General features: G+C 30.1%; 2 protein-coding genes across 2 annotated transcripts in view; one reads left to right on the forward strand and one right to left on the reverse strand.

Annotated features, from left to right (window-relative positions):
- Positions 1–1709: 1709 nt before the first annotated feature.
- Positions 1710–3328, reverse strand: LOC108761555 (leucine-rich repeat-containing protein 15). The gene is made up of 2 exons (XM_018508164.1): positions 2291–3328; positions 1710–1788 (listed from the first exon to the last, which is right to left on the reverse strand). The coding sequence occupies exon 1, from the start codon at positions 3325–3327 to the stop codon at positions 2314–2316; it is 1014 nt and encodes a 337-aa protein (XP_018363666.1). The 5' UTR covers position 3328; the 3' UTR covers positions 1710–1788; positions 2291–2313.
- A 6483-nt stretch (positions 3329–9811) lies between these two features.
- The window catches only part of LOC108761554 (uncharacterized), a 28811-nt gene continuing 19955 nt past the window's right edge, over positions 9812–18667 (forward strand). Inside the window, exons 1-3 of the mRNA XM_018508163.1 lie at positions 9812–10174; positions 10848–11043; positions 13267–13431. Coding sequence (XP_018363665.1) covers positions 9812–10174; positions 10848–11043; positions 13267–13431 — 724 coding nt within the window. The remainder of the gene's footprint in view (positions 10175–10847; positions 11044–13266; positions 13432–18667) is intronic.

Consider the following 18667-nt stretch of genomic DNA (forward strand, 5'->3'; position numbering starts at 1 on the left):
TACATTCAATAAGAGTGCCATAGTCGCGAAATGAAATGTAGATGAGACAATATAGAGTAGATCGTATTCCGAGATGAGAGGATATCTCAGTCGGAGCATGTTCGTTTTTGGCCTAAAATATGCTTATTATAAAAACGGTATTTGATGCGAAACATCCGATGAATATCGAAGCTCAATCGGGTGAAGTTATTAATTTAATTTTCAATTCGGAAGGGCATTGGACACGTTGTTTTTCGGCGTATTGTATTCATATCTGCGCCTTTTTGTAAAACTTTTGTATCGGTATTTTATATATTACGATAAAAGTATAAAGAAATTTTCTCGTGTTAAAATGAAATGTAATATCCATTAAGACTTCTCGATTGTTAATCGCGATCATGGAATGGTAATCCATTACGACAAGTATTTTTATTTAGCTCTTTCATATATGATATTTTCTCAAGAACAACGATTTAATGATACGGACAAAAATTACGATGAGATTTTTTTGTATTATTAATGTTTTACCTGTATGGGTGACGGACATGGTAATAGTTTCTTGAAATGTTCAACGTTTCGATGTGGTAATTAACTAAACAGAAGTACCAATAGAACAATAGCAATTAATACGTTATTCAGAAAATTAATTTTCTGAATCACAAAAAAAGAAAAACATGAATGTGTGAACCATTACTTAGTCCCTGTTGCCATAATAGATTATAAAACATTTCCAATGTTTCCTAGTCATTATGGTTGTTATGATAAATCTTACTCCTAAATGTGTTAAAACAATAGATCGCGATTATAAATGTCCATTATGTTATATATACATAAATATATATTATACGTGTTACGTTGCTAACAAGATTACCATTACTAATATATTACTACAATTAATGTGAAATATAGTAATTAATGCGAGTTTCGAGGTGTTTTAACTGCGAAATGTTATAAATATTAATGTGTAATTGTCATGACACTGTATAAGCGCAATGGTTTTTTTTCCAATTATTAACGATTATTAGGCGATACGTATAGATGAATCGCATCGATAATAAAATGAAGATGAGACGAAATGCTATATTAATCATCAATAATATCTCTGCAGCAATGGTAACAAATGAGATATCCATAATATGCATTAGATACAGGGCGTTGCATACTTCAAAGGCGCTCCGATGTAGAACCTGTTACATTATTATGTTCAATGCAATACATAAGCTGAACTGTAATAATAAAAGCATATATAAGCATAAAAATCACACGCATATATTGTCATTTTTCTTTTATATCCTAATACATCCTCATCAGTGGCATATCTTTATAATATAGACGAAATTCCTGAATAGTTAAAAAGAGTTACATACAAAGATAAACTTGAATGTTATTGGCATTAATCAATTTTTATTTTCATATACGAGTCTAAAAGAGTGAGTACACATGTTAATTAATAATTTCTACAAAAATAAAAAAGATAAAATAGTGTACGCATAAAGAAAACAAAAACATTGATTAATATTTAAATCGTATACTACATATTTTATAATTATTATCATCACACATATGTATTAAAGATAGATAAACAAGTCACATGACATAGAATTTAAAATAACGACTTGTCGAGTTCTGTATTGAGAGAACAATTTCGATACATCCCGGCGCGACCGAGTTCGGCGCTGAAAGAATGGTTCTGGGGATAATAAAACGTCGGCACTGTATGAATTGTCGGTGCGTACCAGCCATAATCCATAGAAGTTCTCCAGTAGCAAGGATTAGGAGGATTCTCTTGACCGTAACCTTTAAAAATTTCTGAAAAACGTCAAAAATCATTAATGATTAATAAATAATAGACAGTACATTATTTTCCATAATATTTACGCATGCATATTCGAAAAAAAATTTCATCAATAAAATGTTCAATACAAATAAGCAAAGAAGGCCATATTCAAGCGCGTCTTGGTGCTTTATAATATTTTTTTATGAATGTTACAATTTTCAAATAAACTACACACCGATTAGAATATTGGACCCGCCTTGATCGAATATGGCCTTCTTGACTTATTTGTGTTGAATTTCTCAATTAATTTAATATTGTTAAAATAAGATGTGTTTAAGTTATTATCCCTGTAGATTTTTATAATTAAGAGTCATAATTATGTTGGTACATATTCGGGCATCTTAAATCTTTTTATAGATCTTTGAAAATAAAAATACGGTTTTTTTGTGTGTGTATATCACTGTTATATAATATAATATAATATTTTCAGTTTTCTCGGACGTATATTTATGAATACAAAAACATCTCGCTTACGAGCTCTAGCCGGTTCCTGAAATCTATGAATCAATCTCTGTACAGTCGTACGGTATCTGATACGCCACGCTGTTGCATTGATATTGACCGTGAACTTTTCCAAAGTCGTCCACTAACAAGCCGCGTACTTTGAAGCCGGGATCCACAGTTACGTTTTTCATTCGCACAAATGCTGCCATGTCCACATAACGGAGGTCGTTGTTGTTCAAGAAAAGAAACAGTAAATTATCTAGACCCTGAAAGGTGTCGGACTTCAACACTGTCAACTGATTGCCGTTCAGCCAGAGCGAGTTCAGTGACTTCATGTGCCGAAAGACATTGGCTGGAATTGTTCTCAGTCGATTCCTACCTAAGTCAAGCTCGTTTATCTCGCTGAGACCACGGAACACATCGGGGTGCAAGGTCGAGATCTTGTTGCGCGACAGATAGAGAAGGTCTATATGGGATAGCCCATTGAACGCGCCGATCGGTATCTCCGGTATGTCATTCGAATCCAGGACCAGCGTTTCGAGCTGTCTGAGTCCCTTGAACATGTTCCTCCTCAACGTGAGCCGGTTGTTGGTGATGTAGAGCTCGTGCAACTCCGAGAGACCCTTCCACACGCCAGGTCGCAAGTCCGAGATGTTGTTATAATCCAGCAGCAAAGTCTCCAGATTACACAAACTCATGAAAGCACCATCTTCTACGTTGGTGATCGTATTATTTTTCAAATCCAAATAGGTGAGCTGATCGAGAGCGTCGAAGTAATGCCGGTCGATACTCGATAGCCGATTATCGCGGACATAGAGAGCGGACGAGTTGTTGACCTCGATGAAGGCGTTTCTGGTAATGTTAACGATCCCGAGATTCTCCAGATGTAACTCGATATCCTCAATCGTCTGAACAGCGTTGACGTCCTCGAAAGCGACGCTGTGAAGAAAACTGCTGTTCTCCAAACAGACATACAGGTGGTTGTAAACCTGACAGTCGGCGTCCTCCGTGAAAACATCCGCAACGTTACCCGATAAGAGGAGATAAATGAGAAGGAGGAAGCACATGGTGTGCTCGGAGGCTGATTGTGCACTAACTTCGTACGCGTCAAAGTTTCTTCGAGTACACAACGTTTGCGAGATATTATTACGCGCGAATATATATATCAGTGATAAGTTATTACACGCATATCTACTACGACATTATATCGCGTTATCTTGGACTTCATAATTAATTTATAAATTATAGGAGCACCACAAATCGGTGGATAATGTTATCTTTTAATAATTCTCATTTTTTATTTTGCTTTGATAAAATATTTCATATTTGTTAGAGACGGTCCACAAGTCTTCGTTAAAATTTTGTGTTAAATTGTTAATATATCCGAATATTAATTTAACACGATGTGATTTAACATAACGTAACTATTATTTAAAAATTTTTAATTGATATTCAATATTTTTTAGTGTTGAAATAACACAATTTTTGAGTAAATAAATAAATAACATAAAAATAATGTCTTTTAAAAGATAAATTATTCTAAAATAAATGAATAAAATGTGTTAATATATTACAAATGTTAAATTTATTGAAACACATCAAGTTAACATGGATACTATATATAGACATAACATAAATTATGTCTAGTATTAATTTTTATTAAAAAATATGATTACTTTGTATAAATTGTATCAGTTTTACATTTTCGTGTTATTTCCTAATACATTCATCTTGTATTAAATTAACACAAAAATTTGATTAGACTGTTTAGGATATGTGAAAATTTAACATGTTTCAACTGTGTCAATTAATTTCCGGCTAACAATAAGCAAACTTTTACTACATGAATAGAATTTAAATGGCTTTTTGAAATTAAATATGATCAATAACATAGTACGTACATAAATATTTCTCATATTATTTAAACCAGTATGTCCTTTAATTGTAACTGCAGGTACGAGAATACGTTGAACCTACACGGAGAGAATTTTCTTTTAAAATTTACCCTGAAAATATGGTGATTGTGGTACAATACAATATTTTAAAGATTTTTACCATGCACTTCAGTAAATGTTGTCCCACGATTGTCATATTTTCAGGGTAAATTCTAAGAAAAAATTCTCTCCGTGTATTGTGCACATGTATATGCGTTTGTGCGTGTATATGCATAAAATCATATTTTAATGACTAAAAATAATAATAATAAATTTAAAATAACATTTTTATAAAGTAATATGATAAATTTAATAATAAAATAATGAATAAAATAAAAAAAGCCGAATACGATCTAAAATTTAATATATTTTTAAGCCTAATAATATTTTTAAGTAAATTTATGTGTAAATTTTAAATGTATCTTCTAGTTATTTAAATTGTACGTCGGTTATTCACGGATTGAAAACACATTCATAAAACCTAAACCTAAAATATATCATCAATTTAATTAAATAAAATAATAAAAATAAAAACCATATTACACAATCATTCCAGCAAAAATATTTCTCCAAAAAATTCTCGGTGTTATATAAATTAATGATTAGAAATCATTTATTTTCTACACTTTGCAAGCAGCCGCTATGACTGCATACCGGAAAACGACGAGGAATTATCAGTGACGAATAACAAGACCGTATCAGGATTTTACACTTTATACAACATGCGGCGATAAAAGACTGAGGCGCCGCTCGGTCCACATAAATTATACGATTTGCGACGAGTTACTTGTAAAGGGTTCATTGGGAAATACATAAAAATGCTTGTGGGCAGATAAGATTCGACGAGTGCAGTGATCGGCTTCGCCAGCTTATTAATAGCTGGACATTATCATGCTATAGCTATACTTGCGACTTCTGAACCAGAATATACAGTTAAGCAACGTATTATCTCTTTTGTATCTGCAACTAACTCTATTTATTATTTATATTAAAAAATAGTCTTGCCTTTGGCAAATAAACTTGTTATTTCTCATACATTTATTTAATGAAATTTTAATGAAGTTATTTTTTGTATTTATATTACATGACACATTGCCGTGTTTTAATGTAATTCATTCATGATATTTATGCGCAGCTTTTTTATTCTTTTATTACGTTTATACAGAAAACGCAGGAAACTTTAAAAATGTACCCGTCAGATATCTAAATGAAAAGCATGAAAAAAATATCAGATGTACGTAGCAGTTTAATTGAAAAAAGAGCCAGCGGGGCATCGCATTACGCAGTTGAATTTACAATATTGAGTTTGAAAGCGGTAATACGTAAATCGCATTGAATTACGTCCGAGAAAAACGAAATTCAGTTGTTTCTACACGTTTGTATACTGAATGTTTTTTCAATTATCTCATTTTGCTAGAGAATTTAACTCGAGATGAAATATCATATAACAAATATCAGTATCTAGTATATTCCAAACAACTCACTTGGATATATGAATCTTGATGGAAGATTGTAGGTTCGGTAAACATCGTTTGTACGCGGACCAAGCGTGGACAATTTGTCGTCCTCGTAATCCGGAAGCTTTTCGTCAGGACAAGAGCACGGTATACCGACCATTTCTCATTTAGATTAACTCAATATCGTGTAATTTAATTTATTCCAAAAACACTTCAATATTAGTAAAACGCTTTGCGTTTGAATTCACTTCTAGAAAACAGCCATGATTACTCGGTTACTATAGAAACGACATTATTACATACGCGATCGATTAAACACAAATGTACGAAAGATATACTGAGGTGAATTACAAAGTTTTACGTATTTATTATTTTAATTTTGTAAATATTACATTTCAATTTAATCGATTTAATCGTATTAACCGATGACGCAAATTGCGAATTACTGTTATATGTATAAATTGTTAGGTGTCATGTATCAATAATTATTATCAGCTGTTGTTGTAGCTAATAAATTAAAGCAAGAGACAATATACGTATACTAACGCTATTATATAACACTAATTATCCACGATATATAATTATTATGGAGATATATATATATATATATGCAAATAATATGTATTTATATCCAATGCATTATTTAATTGTAGATGAGAATTCAACATGATAAAATAATACAATATAGTTTATTAGTAGATCTCTCTCATTCTCTCTTTTTTTAAATTTCCATCTAAATATCTCTATATTACATTAAATGCATATATAATGCAATATAATTATAAAGAATATTTAACTCTTGTTTAACAATTCTGATATTGGAAGTGAAAAAAATGAATTTATATAAAATTTGTATCAATTGTTGTATTCTGTAAGTTCCATGACAATTTTTTATGCATTGTGTAATATAATTACGAAGTTCTTTACACATTACGGCCTCTCACATGCACCCAAGTTTCAAATACGGAAATGGAAATTTATGCACATGTACAGAACCAGATACGGGCCCCTTCTAACAGTTTTCAGATTAGGGTCAACAGACTTACTTAGGTGAATGACTATGGCAACTGGGCTGTATTTTACATTTAAACAGAGTTTGCACTATATATTGTGCTAGTTATATTATCGCGTACACTGATAATAGAAATGGTTTGTCGGACCATTTGGAGGACAACAGTGGTAAAATATGGTAAACAATTGTAAGCAAGGCAGAGTGTGATAATATATAAATAATTTTCTCTTTTCGCAAAGAAAATAAATGATCTATACTCTACTAACTTTGCTTAAAATTAATTACGAACAATGAATTATCTTTTAAAAATATCAGTTAACTGCGATAGACTTATTTTTCTAATAATTTGCTAATATAATAGTATATTGATAAAATATAAATTTAGTATTGTCTTAAATTAACACATATTGTTCATATTATGTATAAAATCATAAATATAAAAAAGATTTTCGTTTCTTAAAAAAAAAGACAAATCGCAACAATTGTATTGTAATTTTTTCTTCAATAGTTTTACATACAATAAACATAAAAAATAAACATAAAACAAGAAGTCGCGATTCGATATTATATTCATGAAATAAACATTTTATATATTTGCAAAACAAAATAATATGTTTTTTCTGTTTATATGAAAGGAATGTTTATCTGAAAAGCACTGAGAATGTTTAATTTATACGCTACGGTTATACGTGTTGTTTACGAAATGCAAATAGATCTACAAACAAAGACGTGTCCATTTTTCAGTTCCACCTCCATTAACTAAGCCGAGTGACAACACGCATGTAGGTATAGACTTAATGAAACGATTATTATCACCGACACTTCCAGTTGCGGTCTGGCTACCAGAAAGGAATTACTAACTCACGATAAGAAGTACGTTATATTCAAGAAATTAAAAAAAAAACTTAAAAATAATCGTGTTTATACATATTTTTTCAAAATTGCAGTGTTACAAAATGTTTGCTAATATCAATTATCTTAAAATAAAATGAATGTAAAATTTTTTAACTACAAAGGATATCTGAGTTTGTTATAGATAATTTGTATACTTATAGTGAAGTGAAAATTGCTCGTTTATAAATACAGTGTCACATTTTCAAGCAGATATAAGCAGAGATTGCGAAAGGATTAATACAAATTAATATTTTCTTCGTATGTGTATAATCTTTTGAATATGCACTCACAAATCTTATCAGTAGCAATTATATGTCTATAAATTTATTTTAAATAAATGCATAAATTTTTAATTTTAATTTTTAATTTGTCTTATAATCATTCATGACTTTAACGCATGCAATAAAGTTATTATTATTATTATTATACTCATTTAAACATGATAAATATATCCACGATAAAATAATGAGAAAAATAAAGATAAATATTATATAATTAGATATAACTAATGACGTATACGAAGAAGGTTATCATTTATCAATGCTTTTACATCCTGCAATTAGTTTCAAGGTTACTCATCAATTTACTCAGTTGCAACTGCAGCCTGTAATAACATTTTAAATAAATATTCTTGTTGTTAACCATAAACTATCAAACATATAAAGTTTCGAGTCTCATATAAATTTTACAATATAGAAAAATATTGTGTAATAACTCTCATTTGTGTAGAAAGATTTTGATTGATAACACTGGTTGACAAAAAAAAACACCTAAACTAGTAATTTTTATATTGCTTTATTATGTCACAGGTTTGCGAAATTTATAGTTGTGAAGGATGATTTTTAAGTATTTTGAAAAGGACAATTTTTAAGTATTTTGTAACGACATATATGCTGAAGAAATTTCATTGCAATAAAAATTAAGTATATTGTTAGGATTTTCAGTCCTAAAAAAAAATTGACAAATTTAATATTATGAAAGATCGCTATATATAAATTTTTGCAATTTCCGAATATTTTTCAAGTTTTAACGTCCACTATATTAAATCCAATATTTTGAATATACTATTTAACAATTTTGACGTCGATATTTAGCGGCTTAAAAAATTATTTAAGTTTAAATAAACAGAACTCGGTAAATTATCAATGACGTAATTCACAGTTCTTTCGCAATTGACATATTTAATCATAAATATCTCATTATTCATAGCAATAATTTAAAAAATTCTTTTAAGGGTTAGAAGTCTTAACAACACTTAATTTTGATTACAATAAAACTTCCTGTCACATTTCATAATTATGATCGATAAAATAGCTCTTTTTTTGCAAAGCATAGTAACCCAATAAATAAGAAACATTCCAGCAACATTGTAGCTGCGTTGAATGTTGCTGTAACGTTTCAATATGTTTCTTGCTTACTACCAGAGAAATTTCTTAAAATTTGAACGTAATGAAGTAATGTGGAAAATAGATTCTTAATCGGCAACTAAAAAACTATAGAAAATGATTAGTCTCGTTTCATTCGATTAAAAGTCATTTTTTTTAACAGTGTAGTGTAACGCTTGATTTAACTTGCCACTAAATTACGATAGATTTTTTCAAAAATGAAAATCCGAATTTCATGCACAGAATAAAAACGGAAAATTTAAAATTCTCGGCATATGAAACAACGTATTTTATACTCTCTAAATTCTTTGAATTGGAACTTCACTTTAAAGAGTAAAAATTAAGTCAGTCTGAAAAAAGAGTGGTTCAATTTTCAATCTTTAAGAGTGAGATTTCACTCTTCACAGAGAGAATTGTTCTAAGTGTCCTGTTTTCACAATTTACGATTACCTAAAGATTAAAGGTTACCAAGAAATGAATGAATTTCATTGATGAGTCTCTTGGTAACCTTTGATCTTTAGATAACCACATATTGGGAAAATAGACTAAGAGTTTTAGATAGTAGTTATAACCTGAGTTGCTGTTGTAAATAAAGGAATAAATACAGAATCGTATCAATGAATGCCACGTTTAGTATGTCCCTGCAAACCGTTTTCATGTTACGTGAGTCGAACATATGGGAAATATGACGACAAAGGCAGCCGTAACTGGAGATTGATCGAACACGCTTTATGATACGTTATGCAACGCGGGCAAAGTTCGTCGGTATGACAGTGAACGGTGCGATGCGGGAAACTTGAGAATCGGATACGGTGGCAGCGATCGGTGGAACCAACGTACATGGAGAACGCGTGTTTTCAGCGACGATCATGAGCTACAACGTGATGCCACTGAAAAAGCACATGGAAATTACTTACCGCGTGAAATGTGTCGCGGTAGAAAATGAACGGGTGTTCGGCGATGTCTACATCACCCAGACGCAGGATCTCGTTTATCGGACAGAAAGCTATCCTTTTCCGTCGGGATGTAGAAAGCAAAAGCGGAATTTGATACAGCAGACACTAGACGGACCAAATTTCATGGAATTGAATAGCAAACGATCGACCGGAAGCGCCGGTGTCAAGAGCTCGAGCTGGCAAAAGCGCTCTAAGTCGATAGGAGATGAGCCGAGCATAATTGCACTTAATTATAAGGATGCCAAAAATCATGATGAAGTCATCAAGAGGCCTAAGGTAAAATGCTCGTATAATAAAACTCGAGATTTATCGACCTCCATCAAGAGAATTTTCCAGTTAATGACATAAAAAGGTGTAATCTGAATGAAGTCTACTTGTCCCATTTAATAATGTTGACTTAAAATATTAACGTATGAAGTCATAAAAGTTAGAATATATGTCAATTTGGAATTAATCTTCTTTAGAAATCTTCAGAGTTTATCTGTTAGTAAAATATTTGTTAAGAGAAACGCATACTTAAAAATCATATTTTAATCAAATATCTTCTTTAATTTGCTCTCTACTTGTTTCATAATCTCGTTTCATAATATAGACGGTAATATCAAACGACGCTTTAATTTTTTGCAGCATGCTCATCATAATATTTGAAATTCCTACTTATTTTGACGATTCAAGAAAAATTTGTATATACCAAATTTAATATTTTAACCAAATTATATTTTCCATGTAAACGCTAAATTTAAGATATATTTGTAATAAAACTTAACACAGCAGCTTTAATAAAAGGTAACAGAAGTAACTGAGATGATACTAAATAAAATAAACAAACTAATCTTCATTCAGTTTTTCTGAATTTAATTATAAATTTTTACTGTCTTTTTACTTTATATTATAATATTCTCCTTTTTTAGAAAAAAAATTCTAAACATATTGCTTAAATATATTTTAGGTATACCCGCCACCCCTGCACTGTTCATCGCTGCAGAAAGAAATCGTAATTACCTCGCTAGTGGATCAACTGTTGCTAGATATTTACGGAATACCGATGGGTGACAGAGGACGCTCGGAAAGCGATTCTACGACATCATCCTTGAAAACGCGGCCGCAACATCAATATCTACAGAAAACCCGTTTGCTTTTGAAAAGTAAGACAATTCGATATAGATACGTAAACGTCACAGAAAAACAGTCGCGTATGAAAGCTCATATCTATCTCGACGATTGAAAGCTCCGGTAATAGGTAACGATCTATTGTTGCCAGCAATGTGTAAACAAAGCAGTGGAATAAATGTTTCTTTACAATAAAATTAAAATAAAATTAAAACATATAATATAGTAAAAAAACAAGCTGCGTAGATATTATATCGTTTCTCGTATATTCTTTTAATTTAATATGAAAAATACAATTACAGAGGTCTTGCTTGTTTACGTAGCCTTTGTAAATAACAAATGTCGTTCTTTACAAAGTATCTTTTGTAAATAAATAAACAACAAAGATATAATGAGTTCCTCTTATGCAATCGTAGATAAATTACTTGGATAATATTTAAAAGTTCACTGCATCTTTTCAATCTGAAAACTGCAAGTCTTTCAAAACATCTCGTTATTGTGTATATTTCAGAATAATAAAGGAGGTAGTTTTGCCTTTTGAATTTTTATCGAAAGAGCTTGTGATTGAAAGAGCCTTCACTTGACTTATATTTACTATAAAAGGATAACGAACAGATCAGATTTCAGTTAAATTAGTTACGAACGAACAAGTTGAATGGCTTACTGCAACAGGGGTCTAACCTACATTTTGTAAAGGCAGAGATAATAAACTCGAAAGTTTTAAAGTGATAAAATATATTTATTTGCACATACTACTAAAACTTTTAGCACATACTCAAAAAGTTTATTATGGGTTGTAAACCGTGAATAAGAGAAATATTATGAAAAGAATAAAATTTCTCTGCATTAGATGGTTACATCGCTGATAGAAAAAATATCACTGCCTAAACAAAGTAGGGATAACAGCTAGTGAATTAGTTAACTTTTCGAACAATACAATAGGTGATGTGACACTTATTCATATACACATTTTTACCAATATCACATATTTGGTTACATAAATATGTAGGTCAGTCCATTGCAGCAAGTCCTTCAGTTTTTCTTAACAATAAAGTTTCTGTTACAAAATAATAATCCTTTAAATAATTCATTAGAAACAAAATTATTCGATATATATGATTATTCAGCGTTGGGAACGTTATTTCATAAAAGTAATGCGTTACCGATATCGTTACATAGAAAACAAAACTTCGTTACTTTCTTCATTACACTGTAAAAAATCAAATATTAATTTTAATTTAAAAATGTATAATGGATTTTCTGAGACATGTAAAAATGTTAAAATTAACATTTTTGTACTAATTTTAACATTTTTGCATGTCTCAGAAAATCCACTATACCTCTTTAAGTTTAAATTAATATCTTATTTGTTACAGTGAATGTTTTTGTAAAAAATAAATTTGGTCGTGAATCATAAATCGTCTAAAGTGTGCTTATAAGAAATAAAGTACAAAACATTTTTCGATATTTAAATTTCTATTATAAAATATTTTCAGCAAATTAAAACATGCAGTCTGTTGAATATATAGCAAATAATAACGACAACAAGGGATTGAAGTAACGATAAACGTAATGGCTCTGAATTTTTATATCGTTACTGTAAAAATGTAACAATGTTACCGTTATTGTTACAGATAAAAAAATAACGATCGTTACCAAACAAAGTAACAAAAATGGTAATGGCATTACAAGTAACGCGTTATTTCCTTCCAACTTTGCAATTATTAACGCCAATGAATGTAGTGCGCGATAAAAAAAAAGAGAAAAAGAGCGAAATGGTTTGTGCGCATTTCTCCTTTCAATTCTCCACTAATAATGCCATTATTATTCTCCAGATCGTCGTCATTCGTGCAAATAATTTCTTTCAAAGATTTCTCGAAGCCGCACAACCTTTGGCTTTATAAATAATGCAATGACTCACAGCCAGTTGCTGCGGTACAACGTGTAGGTGCAGCGCTTGATGCGTCTGTAATATACGCTCCTTTGTGCTTTTTTACGCTTTCAAGACTTTCTATGAATTAACCGCGTTTTAATGAGATGAGACAGTGACAAGAGAAACTAAAGCTCACGTTCTTTGTGATTACGCGAAACAGAAACTAACAACAAGAGAGTTACTAGATTTCTCGTTGTTACATTTTAAATCACTGACGTTTGTTTTACCAGCATTATGTAGACATTAGTTAATGAAAAAGTATGCAAAAAATATTTAGTGTTTAATAAAAAGAAAGACTTGTTAAAGACTCTAATTTTTTACACAGGAACGGATGAACTGCAGATTCTGCTTATGACTCTACATGACCACATCATTCACACAGGAGGATTACTTATCCGACAGCTGCGCCGAAAGGATTATCTCACAGCCAAATGTGATAAACAGTGCAATATTATCACAGCCCATCTACAAGCACACAGCGCGAAAAGAAGTAAGTAAACTCTCTACTTTAAATACTTTCGCGTTAATCTCTCATCTTTTAAAATATTTAGTCAATATGCAAAGCGCATTGCAAGCACTTAAATTTCGCAATATATCTCATTGTATATAACTAAAAAAATAATTTAAATAATGTACTAATAATATCAATCTTTAATTTATCTCATTTATTACTATAATATCTATTATCAATAATATTCATCATTAATATGAATGAAAGGAAGCATAACAAAATATTTTTAAATAATTATTTTAAATTTATATGTATAAAATATTATGTCACTAAAAAAATTATTTGCTTATTTTATTACCTTTCTTTAAGATTTTCAAACAGTAGGTATAGTAATGAGATTGGAAGGATGCCCGATAGTACTTAAAGATATACTACGTGAGATTAAAAATTTATAGAATAAGGCAAATGGTAGTTCTGGAAAAAAAAGCTTATCACTCATGCTGGAAGTATCCTATGAAAACTGTTAAAAGATGTAAAAATATTGCCGTAAAGCGTTTTGTATGCTTCTTGAACCATCCCGTTCTGCAATTTTTATACTACATTCCGGAAAATATACTGAGATGTCTCATGAATATTCAATAAAATTGCAAATTAGAACGGTAGAGTGTTGATAATGCATTTCCGTCGTTCACATTACTCTACATTCTCGATTTTGCTGTTTAGTTAGATATAATAAATGATTGCGCATAAAATAATTGTACATTAAAATGATAAATACATTGTTATTTAATTGAACAGGAAGAAAGATGATTACCGCAACTTTTTCATTTTTAAAAAGAATTATGTAATCCAGCGATTTCTACGTGGGTTTCACTAGAATGCAATTTCAGATCTCAAGAGATCAAAGACATTCAGATTCTTCTTCTGTTAACTTTCCTCTTCAGGGTACGAAGTTCTCTTTCAGAGCAATTAATTCCAGAATTTTTTAAATGTGCGACCTTTGCCCCAAATTTTTAATTTGGGTTAAGAAACGTGATTAAAAATAGTATTACTTTTTTATACATTTTATATTATACAAACTTAGAGCTAAATTGTAACTTACATAAATTGAAAATTTATTATTATATGCACCTTTTATTCTATATTTCTGTCATACTATTTCCTTTTATTATCTTATTCTTTTATCGTAAAATAATACGTGATAGAAATTCTTGATTTTTTCGCGCGGCTTCATACTATTATATATCTCTGCAGCGGTGAACACCGTGAAATGAATGTGAGCTAGAAACGCGACGTAATATACCGATCAAGCCGTCGAGATAGTTCTCGAGAGACCCATCTAAATGTCGCGAAGAAGTCTTGGCGTCATCAAGTTACCGTGGTCGCGAAGAAACGAGCTTTCGTATGCGACGATGCGGTGATCAATAATTACACTTTGCCGCGATCACCGGACCAAGTCACGCATGCTCCGCGTACAATACCGCGGGCCGAGTACCAACGTGGCGTCATTGATAAAGTTTTGATACTGTTGCGCGTTCGGATATACGCGCAACTTTCCTCATCCGTTCCCGCGAATTGCCGGCGTTTAATCGGTGCGATGAACTCGAGAGGCGGAGAACTTCACGATGAAGAGTACACGCGAAAAGAAACGACAATTACTTCAACTGCAAAGAAGCAATTTTAACGTAGGCCTTTCACATTCTTTTCGCGGCACTTCCGTTAATTTTAACAAGTAAAAAATATCCTAAATTTCAATAAATATTTATTTGATTAGTACCAACTAAATATTTATTAAATATAAAAATATATTTATTTGGTACAAAAAAATGATTTGATTTCACAATCACTTCTTTTTATTAAATAAATTTATTTATTGTAAGTAAATGTTAAGTTGGCAGTATTCAAATAAGTATTTATTTAAATTTAGGCTATTTTTTTCTCAATGTACATACATTTTGCGATAGATAAAGCAATTTGATAATTATCGCAAATTATGCTTTACATGTACTGAAAAAAATTTACTAATTTTAATAAATATTTGCTTAAATAGTACTAATTAAACATTTACTTACATTAAATAAATATTTACTCAATTAAAAAAATAAAACTTAATCACACACAATGTTTCTTGTACTAAAAAATAAAACTTAAATTATATATATATATATATAATTTCTGTACTAGATCAATATATATTTATATTTAATAAATATTTAATACTATACAAACAAATAATTATTAAGATTTAGTACATTTCTTTTCAGTGTAGAGAGAGAAATGCACCAATTTTTTTCGAGTTGATCACAGAATTGCATTTTGTCGATTAAATTGCATTTCATCGATGACAAATTTTCTTAAATCTGATGGATCATAAAAAGACATATCTTTTCTTGAATTTCCCTTTTTCTATAGATTCTTGGAAGAAAAGAGAAAATTGAGATGCGCTTTAAGATTACATCTCACGAATTCGTATTTGACAGATCGCTCCCAACAAATATCTTTTCTACGGTTTCCTCAAATCGTTCTGCCGCTACGTCGCTTGCGATTTATTGATCTCACGTATTTTTGAATGACCTATCATTTTTACACCAGATAAGATGAATTCGATATTTCGAGCCAGCGCGCGAGTGTTACCTGTGAACTTTCCGTGCCATTAACCCAGCAACACTAAAAGCTCAACGACCGTCCTCATACGGAATAAACATGTAACGAATTATGCGGAAACTTCCTGATGATCGAAACGGTTATTATGAATCGCTTGAATCGCGTTTCCATAATGCAACGCTTTTAACGGTAGATTGCTTGCGAATATGGGCAATTGATCGTGGCTATTCAAATAACAAATGTTGTTTATGCTCGATATTAGTAAATGTAAATATATATTAAATTTTGAAAAATTAAGAAAGACTAATGTGGTATTATAATAAAAATCTAATAAAGAAAATATTATCTCATATTACAATTTTTTATTAAAAAGAAATTTTTACTTTAAATAAAATACGGTAGTTAAAAATAATACTAAAACTGTGTGTAATCCTTTTTAATTATAATCTTTTACTTATAAAAATACTGTCTGTTATATTTAAAAAAAAAAAGTAATAAACTTGATAACAAGGCAATACTTTATTCTCTCATTTCGTTAAATATATTGTACTGTGTATACGAAACTTAGATAATATTTCCTACAAATATCTATTATTCCATTATAATGAAGAATTACCGTTTCACGTGTAGAACTATATTCACTGAGCACAAAGTAGCAACTATTTTACTAATAAACAGAAGCTTGGCATTCCATACGTGTCATACTTGATTAAATTACAATGAATCAGCGAATATGCAGTTTCGTCAATATATTGTCGATTCAGGAGATGCATACAATAATTATTAGACACGAAACAAGACAACATGCTACAGATACAAATATAAAATATTATTTATTATAATCCAAAGCATGAACATCGTATTTGCGATGTGGAGGAATTTATTAATAAAAGATATATACATATTTATACCAAAATATTCAGTTCAAGTATTTTTGGTTGTTTATTTTTATTATTATTTACACTATGTTAGACAAATGTGTTTAAATTTTTTATTATAATTAAGCGATTCAGTAGAAATACAAATATCTACTAGAGCTTCGATTTCTCATAATGGTGTTAACTATTTCAAGTGACCCACAAAGCAGTAAAATCAATGATGATGTCAATCTTAAATTTGTAAATGTGCTCACATAAATTTATATCGTCTTATTCCTAACAATGTTAGGAATAATTTATTTTTTATAAATTTATTTACAGTTTATTAACATTTTTCTAATATGATGTTTGATTTAACATCGAATTATTAAAAATTGTTTGTCAATTTAATTTAATTTGTGATACTACAGTAGTTTATCAGTCCAGAAAACCAATTCGGCGCGCAGTTCGAATGACTACAAATATGGTATACATGCATGTACATATATATTATATATATAATTCACATTGTATTATTTAAGCATTAAAGATCCAGCTTCGACCGTTGTGTACATTTAATTTCTAGTTCGTAAATAATTTATTCTTCCGAAAATTCTAACAGAAAATATAAATTAATACAAATAATATCAATTCTACATATAGAAACTGTATAAATAATTTTTAAAATTAATTACATGTTCAATATATTCCTTCATTAATTTTATAGTAATAAGTATTAACATATTGAGTTTATGTTCCCCAATTTATTTAACGCTTTCAATTGCTACACGCGGCATTACATAACATTTTGAAAAATAATCCCTTGCAAAAATATGCGATTTTGCATATATGTAAACAACTTTTTAAAAAAGAAAAAATATACGCTAAGTGCATAAAAAAGGTGTCGAATATTACATTCTTTTTAATAAAAAACAGATACGAAATAAATGCAATCAGTCAAGTATTTCATAACGTAAGACACATAAGATAGATTGAAAGTGACTAAAATAGTCAACTGAATTATAGTGAAAAAAAAACTTGGTGTACCCGGGTCACATTAATATTTGTGTAAATATATTATCTCATCACAGTATTCTATTATAGATTTCTATTATAAATTAAAATATAAAAATAATAGACATTTGTATATAAATATAATATATATGTATATATATAATGACACAGTCTGTGGGACATAAAAATATACTCACAAATGATAGACATGATATAAATTATGGAGAAATAATATGTAATAATATTGACATTATTTAGACATAGAAACATTATAGATAACGAATTTGCAAGATTAGTAAGCAATTATTAATATCTCTTCTTCGTTGAATTATTGTTTTCGTATATTATGTATATCTGCAGAATATTGTATATAATAACCTTTTAATTAATTCGTATTGCAAATAATTTCCGTACTATGAAAACATATTGATCATAGAATATTGCGTTTTAATGCGATCCGGGCGCGCCAAGTTTTTTCTTCACTATAATCTAGTTAACCATTTCAGTCACTTTCAATCTATCTTATATGTGTCTTGCGTTATGAAATACTTGACTAATTGCATTTATTTCGTATCCGTTTTTTATTGAAAGGAATGTAATATTCGACACCTTTTTTATGTACCTGGCGTATATTTTTTCTTCTATAAAAAGGCATTTTATAGGGATTTTACTGATTTTCGTAAATTTTTGAAAACATCGTCGTCGTCGTCGTCGCCTTGTGTCGTCTTCGTCGTCGCCCTGCGTCGTCTTCGTCGTCGCCCTGCGTCGTCTTCGTCGTCGCCCTGCGTCGTCGACGTCAT

Source organism: Trachymyrmex cornetzi, unplaced genomic scaffold, assembly GCF_001594075.2.
Source record: "Trachymyrmex cornetzi isolate Tcor2-1 unplaced genomic scaffold, Tcor1.1 scaffold25, whole genome shotgun sequence".
NCBI lineage: Eukaryota > Metazoa > Arthropoda > Insecta > Hymenoptera > Formicidae > Trachymyrmex > Trachymyrmex cornetzi.